General features: G+C 37.8%; 1 protein-coding gene across 2 annotated transcripts in view; it reads left to right on the top strand.

Moving 5' to 3' along the window:
• The window catches only part of EDIL3 (EGF like repeats and discoidin domains 3), a 436572-nt gene that overhangs the window by 189790 nt on the left and 228033 nt on the right, over positions 1-18749 (top strand). For both annotated transcript variants that reach the window (XM_036849259.1, XM_036849260.1), the window contains one exon: positions 14545-14673. In XM_036849259.1, the coding sequence (XP_036705154.1) occupies positions 14545-14673 (129 nt within the window). The remainder of the gene's footprint in view (positions 1-14544; positions 14674-18749) is intronic.

The following is an 18749-nucleotide window of genomic DNA, read 5'->3' as shown; positions in this document are numbered from 1 at the left end:
ATTATTTTTAAATGGCTTTCTGTTTTTTTTTTACCCACACAGTTCTTATCCCTATGGGCAAATCTTCTTTTTTTTAATATCTTTATTGGAATAAAATTGCTTTACAATGTTGTATTAGCTGCTGCTGTATAACAAAATGAATCAGCTGTATGTATACATATATCCCCATATCCCCTCCTTCTTGCGTCTCCTTCCCACCCTCCCTATCCCACCCCTCTAGGTGGTCACAAAGCACCGAGCTGATCTCCCTGTGCTATGCGGCTGCTTCCCACTAGCTATCTATTTTACATTTGGTAGTGTATATATGTCCATGCCACTCTCTCACTTTGTCCCAGCTTACCCTTCCCCCTCCCCATGTCCTCAAGTCCATTCTCTACGTCTGCGTCTTTATTCCTGCCCTGCCCCTAGGTTCATCAGAACCTTTTTTTTTCCTTTTTTTTTTAAAATTCCATATATATGTGTTAGCATACGGTATTTGTTTTTCTCTTTCTGACTTACTTCACTCTGTATGCCTATGGGCAAATCTTGATAGAGGTTTTTCTCAGCCTAATACTATAGCAGTATTAACTGGGTTCTCTTGTCAGAATGATCTTATGGCAACCAGTTTTAGAAGTGTAGTTAAACAAAAGGATTTCTAAGGTTAGTGAAATGACAGTACAACACTGAGAGTAGCACCAGAGAGATCATGGAAAATCAAAAACAGCCAAAGGCCTTTAGGTAAATCGGAAAACATGTATATTTTCTCAACATGTATTTTTCCCGCCTTTCTTCATTTTCATATCACTCTTTTAGTTCTCCATGTTTTTTCTTTTCCTCTTGTGGATTCTAAAAGGAATTGAGATTGCTAAAAAATTTTTTACCTCTATAGACCAAATAAGCTTTATTTTGGAAGCAACAAAAAGTATTGGCAGTTTATCAAACTTGACTTTTCCTGTAGTTATATGAAAGTGACTCCCTAGATAAGCAAAAGGATCAACCAGAATGTCCTCTTGGTATAGAATAATGTCACTTAAATCCCTAACATACTTTGCCAGTATATTCAGACCATAGAGTTGTGAACATTTTTCATCCATCTGGCAAGTATTTGTTGTGTGCTAAAGGGTATATAAAACACCGAGTGGGTTATAAAAGAAGTGTAAAACAGAAATCTCATGTTTTTGGAACCTTAAAATCTACTCAGAATTATAAAATGTATACTTGTTAAATAGTTTATTAATAATGTAAAGCAATATGTTAAGTGCCATAATCATTTCACTTGATTTCCTGCTAATTTTTTTCCTACCTTTCCAGTTGCTTTCTCTGAACACTGCATTTTCTGTCCAGCCATTAAGTCATGGCATATCTTGAGTCTTGGTCCTCGATTCTCCGTATTATCTCTAGTCTTTCCATAGGTGACTGTATTCATACCCATTCATTTCCACCTATACTGGGGACACTAACATTTATATCTCTAGGCCACACTCTTTTCTGCCTTCTTGTTACCTCCTGTTGAATAACAGATCCAAAAAGTTGACTCATGATCTTCCCTTCCAATCTAGACCCTCTTCCAGTACTTCTGTCTTAGGGAATGGCATGCATCATTGGGATGTGAAATCTAGAAACACAAAAGTCATCCTTGACCCTTCTTTCTCAAATCTGTCTATTTCTTTCCATATCCCCCAGCCCACCACTCTAATCCAGGCTTCCCGTCATGCTTCACCGGGACTAGAGTGAAGACTCCTAACTGGTCTGCCTTCATCTATGCTGATACTTTCCAAAGTATTATCCATATAGCACACAGATTATCTTTAAAATTGAAATTCCAATCATATTATCCTATTGCTTAAACATGTCAGTGTATCCCCATAAAGCCCTTTCTCTTTCTTTTTTTTAAATTTATTTATTTATTTATTTATTTATTTATTTATTTATTTATTTTTGGCTGTGTTGGGTCTTTGTTTCTGTGCGAGGGCTTTCTCTAGTTGCGGCGAGCGGGGGCCACTCTTCATCGCGGTGCGCGGGCCTCTCACTGTCGCGGCCTCTCTTGTTGCGGAGCACAGGCTCCAGACGCGCAGGCTCAGTAGTTGTGGCTCACGGGCCCAGTTGCTCCGCGGCATGTGGGATCTTCCCAGACCAGGGCTCGAACCCGTGTCCCCTGCATTGGCAGGCAGATTCTCAACCACTGCGCCACCAGGGAAGCCCTCTTTTTTTTTTTTTAACATGATGTTTGACAGCCTGCCTGATCTGGTCCCTATCTATCTCTGTCTTTGCTCTGTCTACTCCATCTATACTGGACTCCTTGAAGACCCTTCCACAGACCTATGAATGGAAAACTCATCTCCTTCCTTACTTTAGCTCTTACTTGGATTTTAGTTCCTAGCTTATGTGTAACTTCCTCGGGAAACCTCCTATTAATAGGTTCTCAGGATACTGTATACCTTTCCTTCATGACTCATTGAAAAATTACATTTTTAATGTGATTTTTTTGGTTAGTGTCAGTTCTTCCACTTGATTGAAGTTATATGAGAGCAGAAAGAGTATCTGTTTTGCTCACCATTATAACCCTAGTACCTAGCACTGTGTCTGGAACACAGTATGAGCTCTAAATATGAACCGAATAATTCTGTGAATGAAAGGATGAATGAAGGAATGAATGAAACAATGACTATAATAGAGAGTAACAGAAAAAATTTGTTGAAGAGAATAAGAATAAATGATAGGGAAAAAGTAACGGAGGTTATGAAACTTGGGGCGGTTTTGGAAGGAAGGAGAGATTTGGAAGAGACAGTAAGGCGAAGAAAGGCGTTCTGAGCTGGGGAACCATATAAGCAGAATATTAGGAATAGATTTTATCTTCTTTAGGTGATAAGATGGTAACTTAATCAGGTAAAGCGTTCTGGTTCATTTTTATAAACAGTGGAGTTAACATTGACTGTCCAAGATTAGTCTAAACTTATGGACTTCAGAATTCCAGGCAGTAGGAGACCGTTGCAATAATACAGTTTATCTAGTACATCATTCCATTGGGAGAATTAAAAAGGTTTATGACTTTGCAAAAAAGCTGCTTTCTCAGAATAGGATATTTCAATTGATCTTTAAAAAAAAAATACAGACAGTATTTTTCCAATCAGTGACTACTTGGTCTTATTCTGGAGAATTATTTGGAAAAGTTTGGTGTTAATGATTATAACCATAGTGCTTTCAACTCAGGTCAGGATGCTGAATCCGCTCACGTGTTTTCTTCATTTTAAAATTCTTCCTGAGTCTGATACATGCATAGTGGGATAGTAGGAACCATGATGCTATTACCTAGCTTCCCTGTGAGACCCCTATCTTCCATTTGACATGGATTCAATACGATTAAAAGTGAAAATGGAAAATAAGTTAATTATTGCTGTTCTGCATCTGTTTCATTGCTCTCGTTTTTAATTCTTCATTTGTGTTGGTGACCTTTTCTGTGTTTGGGCAAGCATCCCCTAAGCTTTTATCCAGTGATTAAGAAGCATTCATTACACACTCTGTTTGACATGGTCATTACTTAATGCTCACTTAACAAAATTCTACAAGACCAAATTATCACAGTGGGTGAAGGAACAGATGGCCAGCTGGCCGGAATCCATGCCTGCTTCGTTTCATGCCTTCTCAAGTCTGCCACAAAGAAGCCGCATGCGAGACCTAAGGAGGCTATCCAAACAGTAACTTGCCTGTCCAGCTGTGCTTCAATATTCTCAGCTGTGCAGTCTGGGTAGGTGCTCTTCCCATCTGAGTGTAGCTGGATCCCTGAGCTACAGGGATCTCACTGCCTCATGGTTAAGATGGCAGTCACAGAGGGCAGATTCCAAAAGTAAAAATAGAAATCCTTTCCCCCTCCTCCTGTTATTACCTTCAAAATCAAAACCACTTTGCTAAATTTCAAAAGAAAGAGCTGTAGTTTTGTGGAAAGAGTGCACCTACTTTTAATACCTATTTGTAATTACAAGATTATCCACAATCTGATATTTTACAAATTGCCACAGCCTTCAGCAAACAAAATTGAGCTTGGCTCCAGGCTTAAAATTGGATTGTTGCAACCTGCTAGGTGTGGATGAGAAAGGGCTACAAGTGAAAATGCAACCAACCTCTAAACTTTAGGTTTTTGTTATAGACTATGAAAGGTAGTTTAGATTATATGCTGTTATTCCTAAAATTAATACTGATTTTCAGTCAATCATCATATATTTATGAAGCAACATCAGAGTATGTAGCACTTTATCAGCGTATATGGGGATAAAAAAAATACAAGGAGTAGGGGTTCCTGTGCACGAGTGTTTATAATCTCGTCAGGGAGACAAAAGAGACCCATAAAATAATTAGAGCAGGAAGCAGTATACAGTGAGATGCTAATCATGCAGTACAGGCGGCAAGTTCAGTAGAAGCCTGAAAAAGGTGAAGAGCTGTCAGAGGAAGACTGATGAAGAACATGGAAATTTTGTAGCTGCTTAGAGACACCATGTGAAAGAGTGAGATTGCTTGATGCTCCTGAAACCTGGGCTCAGATATTTGCTTATAACAGAAACACATTGGTCTCTCCTCTGTCTTTACTCCATGCCCCGTCCTACTGACATGTAGAAGAGGAAACAAACCAAGGTAGCTAATGGCAAACTTGAATGATATCTTATCACTTTGCACCACCTGCTGATGTGTATTCAGGAGCTCGAATTGTATTTTGCAATGCATGGAATGTGAGTTCTGACAGATGCACTTTTCAAACAGGTGATTTGCTGAGTTCTGTTTGGAAACAGCTCCCTGATTTTAAAGGGCTTTTTAAGGAATTAGAGAGACATTCTTATGATTTATTGGCAATAACCAGAGCTGGCTTATTACAATCACTAGAAGCAGAAAGAGATTTTTTTCCCCTAGATTAATCAAAAATTTTTGAATGTCAGTTTTTTCAATTAGATTGGATTGCATTTATGGTTTCTAAAGTTTCATAGGAATTTTCACAAGGAAATCCCTTCTCTTACTCTAGTGGCTATCTGAAAAAAAGGAAAACATGACATTGATTATCATGATGGCCCATACTTTAGATATCCATGTTTCCTGTAGATTTTAGAAATGTTTATCCTATTGACCCAAGATTTCAAGGTGCACTTGGGTCTTCTGTTACTAACTTCAACAGTAATAATTACTTAATTTTATACAGCATTCAGTAGTTTATAAAAGGCTTCTATACACTATCTTTAATGTTCATAGGCATAATACGCCAGAATTAGCGTCCTTTATTTTAGAAAGGAAATCAAAGGGCAACATTATCTTTTGTCTTGTGTTCAGTACATATTGTTCTATTAATGATAACATCACATAATCAATCAGGAAGCAAATTTATTGGTTAGGTAAAAGATGTCCCCAAACAGACAGCATGTTTTGAAGGATTAAAAAAATGTATATGCATTGTGACTACAGACTAATGAGACAGATTTCTGTTTGAGTAATAAAACATTCTGAGCTGACATGGTGGTTTGGGAAGCTTATTTTGGCATCAGTGCAGGATGAATGGACAGAGGAAGAAATGTAAGATGGAGCTATAGTAATAGTTATCACTTTGTAAATGATAGATCCTCTTGCTATATTTTGTTAATAATTTTTAAAAGTCATACTAATATTTAATAAGATATCTATTTATTGGGAAAAGAGGACATATCAACTATTGTCACAAATGATTACATGTGTTTATAGAAATAACGTGTATAATGGCTTTCCTCAGAGTGTTGGCTGACTACATAAAAAACGTGCTACCATTGGCAAGCCCAACTCTAAACTAGAGTAAATGGCTAAAGATCAACCCCAAGAAATCTTAATTCTTTCTTCAGTATTTTCTTCAATCGTGCAGCAACAGGCCCTCCTTGATGACACCTAAATAGCCACTTCTGCACTCTTCCTAGGCACTGCTCCAAATTTAACTGCTCTCCTGATCTCCAAAATCATCAAATTTTTTTACCACTCTGTGTGATGAGAGCCAAGTGAAATTAGTTTTAGCTAAGGTGTTAATTGTTGCTAAATATGAGTGCTTTGTCAGCCAACTCTAACAATAGATGAGGGTTCTGGTTTCCTTAGTCAGCTTCATTGCTACAAGAAACAGCTACTTAGGGACTACAGTGGATTGAAGAGTACCTGTCCAAAATTCCTTTCTACCAGGAATCTCAGAATGTGACCTTATTTGGGAATCGGGTCTGTATTAGTTTGCTGGGACTGCCAAAACAAAATACCACAGTCTGGGTAGCTTAAACAATAGAATGCATTTCCTCACTGTTCTCTTAGTGCAAGATCAAGGTGTCAGCAGGTTTGGTTTCCCCTGAGGACTTTCTGCTTGGGTTGTCGATATCTACCCTCTTACTTTGTCCTCACGTGGCCTTTCCTCTGATATTGGAACATCGCTGATATCTCTTTTGTGTGTCCAAATTTCCTCTTTGTATAAGGGAGATTGGATTGGGTTAGGGACCATATTATGGCCTCCTGTCACCTTAATTGCCTCTTTAAAGCCTGTATCTCCAAACATAGTCACATTTTGAGATACTGGAGGATAGGGCTTCAACATATGAATTTGGGGGGAACACAATTCAGCCCATCACAAGGGCTTTGCAGATGTAAGTAATTAAGGATCTTGAGATGAAATTATTCTGGACTAGGGTGAGCCCTGAATCCAATGACTGGTATACTTATAAGAAGAGGAGAGAAAGCAGAGAAACACAGGAAAGAAGGCGTGTGAGGATGGAGGCAGGGATTGGAGTTATGCTGCTACAATCCAAGGAGCACTGAGAGCCACCAGAAGCTGGAAGAGATAAGGAAGGGTTTTGCCCTAGCGTCTTCAGAGGGAGTATGGCCCTGCCGACACACCTTGATTTCAGACTTCTAGCCTACAGAACTGTGAGCGAGTAAATTTCTACTGTTTGAAGCCACCAGGTTTGTGGCAATTTGTTAAAGCAGCCCTGGGAAACTAACACAGGAACCCTAACCACCTTTGTAGCCACTAGTCATCTCAGTGCCTTCCTCTAGACAGTTATATATGAAGAGAGTCCGGTATTAATTCTCTAGGAGAAACTTTTTCAATAGGTATTAAAAGAAAAATCTCTCTTTAGCCTCAGATTTCAGTTTTCATAATGTATTCAAATATTTTATATTTAAGGAACAATCTGTTAAATTTGCTGATTCTCCCCTTAAATGGAGTGTTTTAGATTTATTTATAGTTTACCTCTCTATACATATACAAAATACCCGGAAAATATTGACAAGTTTTTCCTCAAATGGCTGAATTTACAATTTACATTTAAAAAGGCGTAGAAAAGGGGAAGAGGAAGAAGGAGAAGGAAGAGGAGGAAGAGGAGCAACTAGTGTAAAAAATGGTTTGAAAGCATCAATCATGTGAACGTTCCCAGAATAACTCCTTCTTTTTCAACTAGTTTAAAATAGAGTGGTAATGGCTCAAAATGGCAACTGCCAAAATGTTCAAAACTTATTAAATTTAAAAGCAACACTATAATAGAATTTTAGCGTGTTTTTAAGAAGAGAGTTTGGAGTGAACTTTTGGGTCATAACTATTCCTATTTGCTTGCATTGCTAAAACAACTAGTGAAACTAAGCTCTTGCAGTGGTCTTACTGATATTTCCTTATTACATAATCTAAAATGTACATTTATTTTTAATATCTAAGTACCAATGTTTTGAGAGTGTAATTTGTAAAATTGACCAGGTCTGTGTACACATTGTCACAGGAGAGTGTTAACCTATTTACTTTCTAATAATCTGCTTACACACCATGAGGAATTCATGATTTGGGGCATAGTCTCTAAATGTGTAAAAAGCTAACCACGTTACACATATAGAAATCACTTCAACTCTCTACTGTTGGAATTGGGAGAAGGTAGATGCAGAAAAGCAGCAAACCATATACAGATCTATTGCTTTTGTGAGCAATTAATCTTGTTGACATATTTATATGAACTTGCATAAAAATGCCTGAAAAACATGCTGTTGACTTCAGTTGTTCATTAATATTGATCATATGCTGTCCCCATTGTGTTAGGAGCTACTTAAAGATTACCTACAAAAGTATTACAGCGTTATCGATTTTAAAACTCCCTGAAGCCTCTGGTATCTTGCAAGTCCGCTTATACTTTCATTAAGAATGACATTACCAAGTGTCTAATCAGATAATTTCGACTTTTAAGAATACTAATCAGAACTGAAGCTCATAACCACGTGTGTATACTTCTTCTGTACACCTGTAATACAAAAAGAAGCAGACTTTTGAAATGGAAATGAATTGAGATGGCCCTTGTTTTTACAAGCTCTGAGTATTTCAGTAACATTACTTTGATTTCAAATTTTGCTCTGCTGTTAAATTGTTTTCAAAGCGATGTATAAGTTATAGATTAACGCTGACGTGTTACAAAAAACATATGAGGTGTCCTAAATATTCCAAAGTTTTGGCAGCAAAAGTTAAGAATGTGGCCATATTACAAACATTTGTTAATATGATTATCACTAAGGAAATTCTAGAATTAAATTTTCAGAAACCATTACATAAATACAAAAAATGTTAATACTGAGCATAGTATATTCACAGTGAAAGATAGCCATTAAAATTACGTTTAAAAAATGAGATACATAAACTGGATCACTAAGTATTTTCTTTTGTTGTTAGCTTCCTCATCCAGCTGCCGACAATTCCATTCAAAACATTTATCACAAATTACTAGCAGAACTCAGCACATAATAGATGCCTAATGAATAGATGTTATTTAAGCTTAACTGGAAAAACCAAATTAACAACACTTCTACGTTGAGCAAGGTCAGGGTCAGTTTCTTTCTTATTCTCACAGTACAATCAATGGTATATGCTATAGGTGATGGTTATTATTTTTCAGTGTGCCAAGACCTTAAGACCTACTTACTTTCAGTATCAAAATAGAGAAGATTATTGGATGCGGGGGAAAACTTAAAAACAGCCAAGAGTTTCCTAGGATGTCTAATTCTCATATGACCGCTCACTTATCATCTGGGGAAAGAAACCTGGAAACTCTTGATACATATTTTAATTGTCACCATTTAACATCAAACATAAAATTTTTTGGCTACCAAGAAAATTTTGTGAGTTGAGAACTTGGGCTACATTTGTTATCTTATCTTTATGTACTAAGTTATATTCTGATTATTTCTTTTTGCTAATGTTTTAAGTGAATGTCTTTCTTTATACAGGAATTATTAAATTAGGAGACTAAAACACTATTAATCAGATTATATGATGTTAAATTTTTCTTGATTATATATTTGCCAAAGAATTAGGATACAGGTATAATCATTAGGCAAAAGTTTACATTCTAATGATCTGTTATTTACAGTTATAATAATATTACAAATGTAATACTCTAGAAGCTTAAACCATATTAGAGACAAAAAATATTGGAAACTAATTATAAATTTAAAGGACTTGAACCTTAAAAGGTGTAGAAAAGTTACAGAAAGTATCCTAATTAATTACCAATTGAAATGCCAAAAGATATTTATAGCTTATAAACCTTGTAAGCTTTAATGGGGTCTCCACAAAAGATATGATGGTTATCACTCATTAGTCCCATATCGTTGTTTATTAAAAATTTATCAGAAACCTACTGTGTGCTGACCATGACTCTTACCACAGAGAATTAAGGGTCTAATGGAGAAAAGTATCATGTAACCAGTCATTTCAACACTCTACCATGAGTTCTCCAAAAGAATGTATACAAGGCATATAACATCAGTTTCATGGTATAATTATTAGGGACAAAAAAGAAAAAAATCTGTATGTTGGGCAGGGTCAACTTCTTATCTTCACAGTATAAGCAACAGTATACACATACCAAATATATTATTACAAAATAATAGGGAGAAATACGTTTGACAGTTGATTTCAAACATAGCTGAAGTGGAGTACTGTTAGCATAGCAGAGCCTCTCTATATTCATAATATCTAACACACTGACCCATTTGCTGAAAATACTCTGAAATATTTCTATTTAGGAAGTCCTGTATTATTTATAGGAATGTGCTTAGTGAGTGCTTGCTGATTCTTTAGGCATCTGTCAAGATTAACATATTAATCTACAGATCTTCAACGGGGCAGGAAGTGTGGCTTAATGGAAAGGGCTTAGGTTTGTAGTCAGGCAGAATGTGTTAAAGAAAATCTTGGCTTTTGCAGTTACACGTGTTACTTAACCTCTCTGCGCAAGCCTGTTTTCTTGCCTGTAGAACAAAGATATGTTCTTACAGAGCACCATAAGGAATACTATGTACTTCATGTTGCTTAGCGTATAAAGCACTCTAGAAAGGTTAAATCCTTGCCCCATTTGCCTTACCTCATCCCTGCCCTGTAAATGAAAATCACTGAATTTCTTAGAGTAGGAAAAATAACAGCAGCTACAACCTTTGTAACATAATCTTTTTCTGAAACCCAGATGTCAGCTGAGGTCATGATGTCTTTGGGGGTATAAATAAAATGAGCTCCAACTCTCTAACTCGTATCTTTGGGGAATCCCAGAGGCTGCACCAAGATTGCTGGGCAGACTTTGCCTGTGCCCTCAGGAAATATCTAGAGTGTCTAGGACTAGATACCTCTGTCAGCTTAGTCTTCAGGTTCCTGTATCCACTGGATTCTTGAGTCCCTCGGGCGTCGTGTCCTGCAACACTTCTTCCCTTCTGCCAGGATGAGCCAGATGAATAGCACAGCTCTTTCCCCTTGATTTCCCCCAATACCACACACAGGTCTGACTGTAGATCTGGATAGTCCAACAGAGACAGGTCACATTGCAGCAGTGCCAACAACTTAAACCTGAATTTTAGATGTCACAATTTCTTACCAGCTACTTTTCTTCCCATATTACAGCCTCACAGCATACTGTTTGACCCCGCTCACTCCCTGAAATTTACTTCCATCTCTGCTTGTGTGGTCTCCCCTCCTGGGTTGTCCCCATTCATTCCTAAGTTCTTCCCTCTATACGGCAGAGCCACTAACTCATCCTCAGCTTCTAGCCAAGTTCTACTTTTCCAGAGATGCAGGAAGCATGAGTAAACAGAGTCATCTATTCCAGGCTCATATTTGCTCCTTCTTCTTCCAAGTGACTTCCATTGACCACTTTCCTCATAATCACGGCTTTAACTGCTCCCAAGGACTGGCAGAGGCCTTACTATTTCAGTTGTTTGCTTTTTATCCCTCCCTCACCCATCTCTGTAAGTAGAAGGGAACATGGAAAATATTTATTTTCTTTCTGATATAAATAATATCACTCTCTTGAGGGGTCAGAAATAGCTTAATCATTTTTGGTTTTAATAACGTTTTTCCTACTAGAGAGAATTCCTTAAACTCAACATTCCTCATATTAGTTGAGGTTTTTGTTTTTTATTTTTGAGAAATCACTGAATTCTTATTAGGCTTGTTTCCTCATCTGTAAAATTGAAAGATTGGATTAGGTGATCTCCAACGCTCCTTATTGGTTTAAAATTATATAATTCTTAGGCTATAATTATTAATATCTTTTTGGCAAATATATGCATGACTATCAGTTATCAGTTAATAAAATCTAAGTCATGTATTTTCTTATTTTGAGTGAACTGATGAGTCAACCCTCTAATGTCACTTTTATTTCTTTCACTCCTCCCCAGTTGGTTGATTCTGTAAAGAATGTAGGTTTTAGGATCACAGATTCTTAGCTTGAGACCTAAATGCATCACTTGTAGATGTTCATTTGGGAAATATTATCTAATCTTTCTGTCTTTAAGTTTTTGAAAAAGGTAAAAGAGAATGGTAAGGACAACTACGTCATCTAGTTGCTGGGAGGAATAAATGAGATTATTTATGTGAAAGGAATTTGTAAGTTGTCAGGCATCGTTAATGTTAATTAATTTGAGAGGAGGGAGGAAATAGAAAGTGAGAAAGAAGAGAATGAGGGAGGGATTCTGTAGCATGGTTTGCATCTCTTCGTGATGGAAAAAAAAAGACCACTGGTGTTAACACCTTCTTCCTGTCTCAAACATTTACAACATACCACCTCAAGGACAGGTGTTAGTTGGTCTAATTGACAAGTACTGCATAGCACTAAACTACCTACTTGAATAAATGTATTTTTTTAAATTGGTATGAAGATATCTGGAGAAAAATCACAGATACATTGATTTCTTTTCACTCTGAAAGTCAGCCCTACCAAGAATTGAGGATCTAGACACCAGAGTTTGCCACATTGTTGCCTATTTCATGCATATCTTTATTAGATTCTACAACCATTGAATTTCGTGAAATTTTAAACTGGAAGAAACTGTCAAACAGCTACTGGAGGACGTGATAGAATTATGAAGTCTTGCAGGATAGCGTTGCCCAACCTCTGAGTGCTTTCTGTTGTCAACTTTGTGATGATGTTGAATTTCCTTTTCTCTCATCAAGTTGTTAAATGGCTTTGACCCACACTTGGGTAGCCATTCACTACTGTGACCTTTTAATACAGCAGTCCCCAACCTTTTTGGCACCAGGGACCTCTTTTGTGGAAGACAATTTTTCCACGGACAGGGGTGGGGAGGGTGGATGGTTCAGGCGAAAACACAGGTGATGGGGAGCGATGGGGAGCGGCAGATGAAGCTTCACTCACTCGCCCGCCCCTCATCTTCTGCTGTGTGGCCCGGTTCCTAACAGGCTGCGGACCAGTACCGGTCCATGGCCCAGGGGTTGGGGACCCCTTATTTAATAGCCTTGCCTGATGGAACCCCCGCCCAGTTGACTCTGGTTATCACCATTCTTGTGCCAACACTTTCACCTACTCTCTAGTCTCTGCTGAAACCACTTGCTTTTCTTCTTCACTAATCTTCCTCCAGACTCTGGAATTCATCTCTACATACAGAGTCAGACACTTGGTTTAATTACTCTTGCTTTCCTTTTCTAGTATGTACGTCTTAACTTTCTCTTCAGCGATTTTTGTTTCACATAATCGATTTTTGTTTCACATAATCACATAAACTAGTGTGTTCTAGTCTCTCCAATTAAAAAAAAAAGGACAAAATTAGAGAATACTATATATTTTGCTTGGCCTTTCTTCATCTCCCAGGGAGAACTTTTTCTTCTTTCAACTTTTCTCTTCTTCACAAACTCCAATCTGGGTTCTGCCCTGAGTCAATTAGCATCTTCCAAGAGGCCAACCAACAATATAAGACAGAATTAGACGTGCAAAATGTTTATTGGGGGGGAATAACTGTGATGGACAAACGGGAGAGAGAGCAAGAGTAGGTAGGATGAGCCTTCAGACTGTGACACAAGCCTGTCAACTCTGAAGGGAGAAAAGGAAGGAAGGAATATTGCAAAGAAAAAGCCTTGGATGCTACTATGCCAGTTGAAAAAATCTCAGCCATACCAAAGGGGCACCCCAGAGTAAAGAATGTGCAGTAGAGGAGTCCCAGGGTCAGGCAAGACTGGCCCAGCTCTACACCTCCACCGTGCCGGCAGCTGGTTCTCTCCAAGGGAGGTGGAGCACCACAGTTCTATTGACTCTCACAGTACCAGTCACTCTGGTGAAGTTACTTTCTCAAAGCTTGAAAATAACTCTCGGGCTTCCCCGGTGGCGCAGTGGTTAAGAATCCTCCTGCCAATTCAGGAGACATGGGTTCAAGCCCTGGTCTGGGGAGATCCCACATGCTGCGGAGCAACTAAGCCCGTGCGCCACAACTACTGAAGCCCACGTGCCTAGAGCCCGTGCTCCGCAGCAAGAGAAGCCACCGCAATGAGCAGCCCGCGCACCGCAACGAAGAGTAGCCCCCGCTCTCTGCAACTAGAGAAACCCTGTGCATAGCAACAAAGACCCAACGCAACCAAAAATAAACAAATTTATTAAAAAATAAATAAATAAATAACTGTGTCTCTTCTCTATATTTGCGACTTTCGATGAGCTACTTCCTATACATTGGCAAAAATTGTAGTTCTCCCGAAGTATGCCCCACCACAAACTCACAGACAGTCGAAAAAAGTATTGCAACCAGCTCTCCACTCCACTTGACCCATGTGGTTATAGTCACTCACAAGTTTATGCTACTTGCACCAGCAGGATACAAAAGCTCTTCTGTGTTCGTAACTCTAGAAATTGCCATTCACTATTACTTTTTAAACACGCAGAAGAGATGTTATAATTCAGAGACCTTAATAACAATATTTTACTTAGTGCTAATACTTTCTGACTGTTTCATATGTGTCTGTTCTGGGTATTTTATGTGTATGAATTCTTTTCAACTCTATCATCCCCCTTTGTGGTAGATTGTATTAGTGTTGCATTCAACAGAAGATGAGACTGAGGTAAGGAGAGGTTAAATAAATCGTCCAAGACCACATGGCTAGAAAGTGATGAAACCAGGATTCAAACCCAGGCCACTGATCTCTAGAACTCCCACAACTACTACATTTCCTGTGGCACTAATATCGAGAACACTTTTCTCTATAAAATTGTTAATTGCAAAATGTTGACCCAATGTCTACTTTAAAGCATATGCATCATGCAGCAATATTCTTTTTCTGTCTTTCAGGTCCCTGCACTCCTAATCCGTGCCATAATGGAGGAACCTGTGAAATAAGTGAAGCATACCGAGGGGATACATTCATAGGCTATGTCTGTAAATGTCCCCGAGGATTTAATGGGATTCACTGTCAGCACAGTAAGTCATCCACAGTCATTGTGCTTTTGCTATCATTGATGGCAAAATATACAAGTCATTATCGTTCTTGTTTGTAGTAGAATGATAGAATCTTTGAGCAGCAAAGAGCCCTGGCCGTTGGCTAATGCTACTTCTCTCCCACTGAATATATCACATTCCCCGCTGACTCCTGGACTGTGTTTCTATCCTCCCAGGCGTGTGGGGGGCTAGCAGTCTTCTGTTGGCCCTTTTCATCGTTGTTCAGCCATACTTGCAAAATGCTGCTTTTATATTGAACTGATATGTGTCTCTTTCTTTCACATTTGTCCTAAAGCTGCATTCTTCAAGCTTCCTAGACATTATTCTGTTGATTCAGTTCAGAGATGATACCCAGAAAAGAAAACTGCCCACTCTGTCCTATCTATAAGCCAGTTTCCTCCTTCTCACATGTCAGCATTTTTAGTGTGAAAATCTTTGAAAGTTCAACAAGTGTGCTATCTGCATATCTCTCTTTTATGCTTGTTCTTATTTAACCTGAAGTTAAACAAAATATGTCCACTTGTGATGAATTCTTCTTAGAAGTATGGCGCAACATTACTGTCCTTCTAAGGATTTCTAACAGTAAAAATCTGCCTTTGTATACTCTTACATTCTCCACCCTAGAGCCCTGCAGCACAGGAAAAAAAAAAAAAGTTAGGATGATATGACCTTGGGTGCAGTCCTTGCCACTAAACAGCATCCCATTACGAAAATTCTATTCTCATTTCAAGGGGGGATTCCTCTGTAAGTGTGTGTGCGCTATGCAAGCAGCCCTTGATTGGGGGGCTCAAGTGGGGTTGCCAGACTGTCTTCCTCTGGATGCTGCTCTGACACTATGTCACAAAGCTTTGCCAATAAGTTAGTAATATTCTCTTCAGGTGATTAGGTAAATGTCAAGGCAGCCAAGATTCTGGGCTCCCATCTCTGTCTTTCCAGAGATGTTTTGAGATATCCATGTGTGAAGGCTGAGCAGTGATGCTACAATAAGGAAAAATCAGCTGTGGTGACTTTGGACTCAGCCTGACAAAAATCAGGAGCTTCTCAGTCCCTTGTTGGTGATCTGAGCCCTTAGAGACAGTTACAAGCAGTGTAGGTATTACAGTAGGCTGTATTATGTGTATTATAACAGGCTTCTACAGAAATTCTACAAATTCCTGGCCATTGCAGGTCTCCAGAAAAGTACACAATATTCTCAAAGTCTCAGAGCCAGGATGCACTCTACATTTTTTGCTGATGATTGGAAATCTGGCTCTGGCTGACATATCCAATTTTGCCTTACTCATTCTTAACACCATGGTCTTAATCATCACTCCAGTATTCATGGCTTATATATTCATTACTCACGCTAGGACATTCGCCATTCCCTTATTCCCCTCCCTCTGCTCAATATCCTGTCCCTCCTTCAAGACTCAGGTTCTATAAGACCTTAAACCTATGTTTAAGGTTTATGGGAAGCTGGAGGCTGAGGGATTCAATTTAGAACTGGGATTTTGTGGTCTAAACAAACTGGTCCCTCTTCTCTGAAGTGCATCACTATTAGAAGCAGCAGAGAATGAGGGAAAGGGATTGGATTTGGAATCAGAGACCTGGATTTGAGACCTGACCTCTAAGTTATTGGATAAGTGACCCTGAGCCAGTCACTTGACCTTTCTGTGCTTGAAGACATATAACTAGAGAAATTGAACTAGAAATAAATGATCTCTGGCTCATACATACAATACTCTCATACTAGGAGAGTATTATGACTAAATGGGTAGCTTGCTTACTGTACAAAGGTTATCAGGTCTTCCTCTTTACAGATAAAATTGAAAAGGATTATATATTGGGAAAGCAAATTTAGAAGTGCTGGAAGCCCTGAGAGCTTTTCCAGGTGGGAGAACCAAAAAAAGCAGCTGTTTAGTGCCTAGATATACTCTAGCCTAGATATACTCTAGAACCTTGCTATTCAAAGTGTAGTCCTGCATCAGCATTACCTGGAAGCTTGTTGGAAATGCAGATTACCAGGTGTCACCTCAAACCAATTAAATCAGAATCTGTTTTTAAAAATGATCCCCAGTTGACTCCCACACATATCGAAGTTTGAGAAAAATTGCACAAGGCTTTCAGTAGCTAGAACTAGTCATCTCATAGGTTAAGGTAGCAACTTCTGCATTCAGTTACATAACAATGCATTATAGGCAAAATATTTATTATTATTTTGCTAATAAAAACTATATTGAAAATCAGTGAAAATCAGAGATGGACAAATATGATATGAACATTTCATTTGGGAAAAGAATTTTAAAAAATTCTTCAGACATCCAATTATAGCAGGGCTTATTAATTTAGTTCTATACGACAGAATGGGAATTAAATATCTTTTGGAATATGCTAAATAGTTAAAGAATTTTAAGTTTCATGATATAGGAGTGACAAATACATAGTTAATAGGTTTAGTTTAACAACTGTTTTGTCAGTATGTTACAAATTAGAAAAAATGTTTCCAGTGCTAGCATTAATATTACCTACATATGCTTTTTTCTTAAATTAGGTTTTGGTTTTGAGAACAGTTTTAGGTTTACAGAAAAATTGAGCAGAGAGTACAGAGAGTTCCTGTATATCCCCCTTCCTTAGTCTTCTCTCTTATTAACTTCTTGCATTAATCAGGTATATTTGGTATAATTGATGAACTGATATTAATATATTATTATTAAGTAAAGTCCATAGTTTAAGGTTTACTATTTGTACTGTACAGTTCTATGGATTTTGAAAAATGCGTAATATCGTGTGTCCACCAAAGCTTCATGCAAAATAGTTTCACTAACCTAAAAATCTGTGCTCTGCCTATTCATCCCTCCCTCCCTACTCCCAACCCCTGGCAACCACTGATTTTTTTTTTTTTTTTTTTTACTGTCTCTGTGGTTTTGTCTTTTCCAGAATGTCATACAATTGGAATCCTACAGTATGTAGCTGGAATCATATACTATGTAGACTTTTCAGAGTAACTTGTTTCACTTAGCAGTCTGTATTTAAGTTTCCTCCACGTCTTTTTGTGACTTGATGGCTCTTTTTGCTTTTAACCACTGAATAATATTCCACTTTATGGATGTACTTCAGTGTGTTCATTCATTCACCTATTAAAGACCATCTTAGTTGCTTCTATTTTTGGCAATTATGAATAAAGCTACTATAAACATTCATGTGCAGGTTTTTGTGTGGACATAAGTTTTCAACCCATTTGAGTAAATACCTAAGAGTGTAATTCTTATGGTAACAGTACATTTAGTTTTGTCAGAAACTGCCAAACTGCCTTCCACAGTGGCTGTACCATTTTGCATACTTGGCAGCAAAGAATGAGAGTTTCCTGTTCTCACAAGCATTGATTATTGTCAGTGTTTTGGATTTTAGCCATTACAAATGCTTTTTTTGGTAATGAAAATAGCATGAGGTTATAACTTTATAACTAATAATGATTAGTATTGGTTTTTATATAGAAGTATCAAATTATACATGATCTTAAAATGCCATACATTAATGTGTATCATATACATATATATGTAATTATGTGTATATATGTATATGTACATATATGTATATATATGCATACGTGTGTGTGTCAATTATAAGATGTAAATTATAGGATGAGTTGAACACCAAAATTGTCTAGAGGTTAGACTTTTGAAAGGCATTTTTAAGCAAGCACTTTTCTGGTGGGAGCTGCATTTTGGGCTGGCTAGAAGTAATCATATTTTATTTGTTGCCTAGTTACAAATCTAATGCCTTAGGGAAGGACTGTTTCTTCATTCTTAGAATTCTTTGCCCATCTTACTAGTGAAGGCATTCTGTGCATTCTTCCCTACCTGTGCTCAGCTCTGCAACCTTCAATTCCTTTTATTGGGTTGGCCAAAAAGTTCAAACTGAGAAAGTTGGCCAGAAAAATCACAGAATCTAAAATTTTCCTCTTTGTATATTATGCTAAATGTTGTAAACCAGTTTGGTGTTAATTTTATACTATTGACTAATGGATTCATACATTCAACAAATATTTATTGGGGACATGAGTCATTTTACTTTTTTAA

The sequence above is a fragment of the Balaenoptera musculus genome, chromosome 3 (genome assembly GCF_009873245.2).
Source record: "Balaenoptera musculus isolate JJ_BM4_2016_0621 chromosome 3, mBalMus1.pri.v3, whole genome shotgun sequence".
NCBI lineage: Eukaryota > Metazoa > Chordata > Mammalia > Artiodactyla > Balaenopteridae > Balaenoptera > Balaenoptera musculus.
This window is presented reverse-complemented; position numbering and strand designations above follow the sequence as displayed.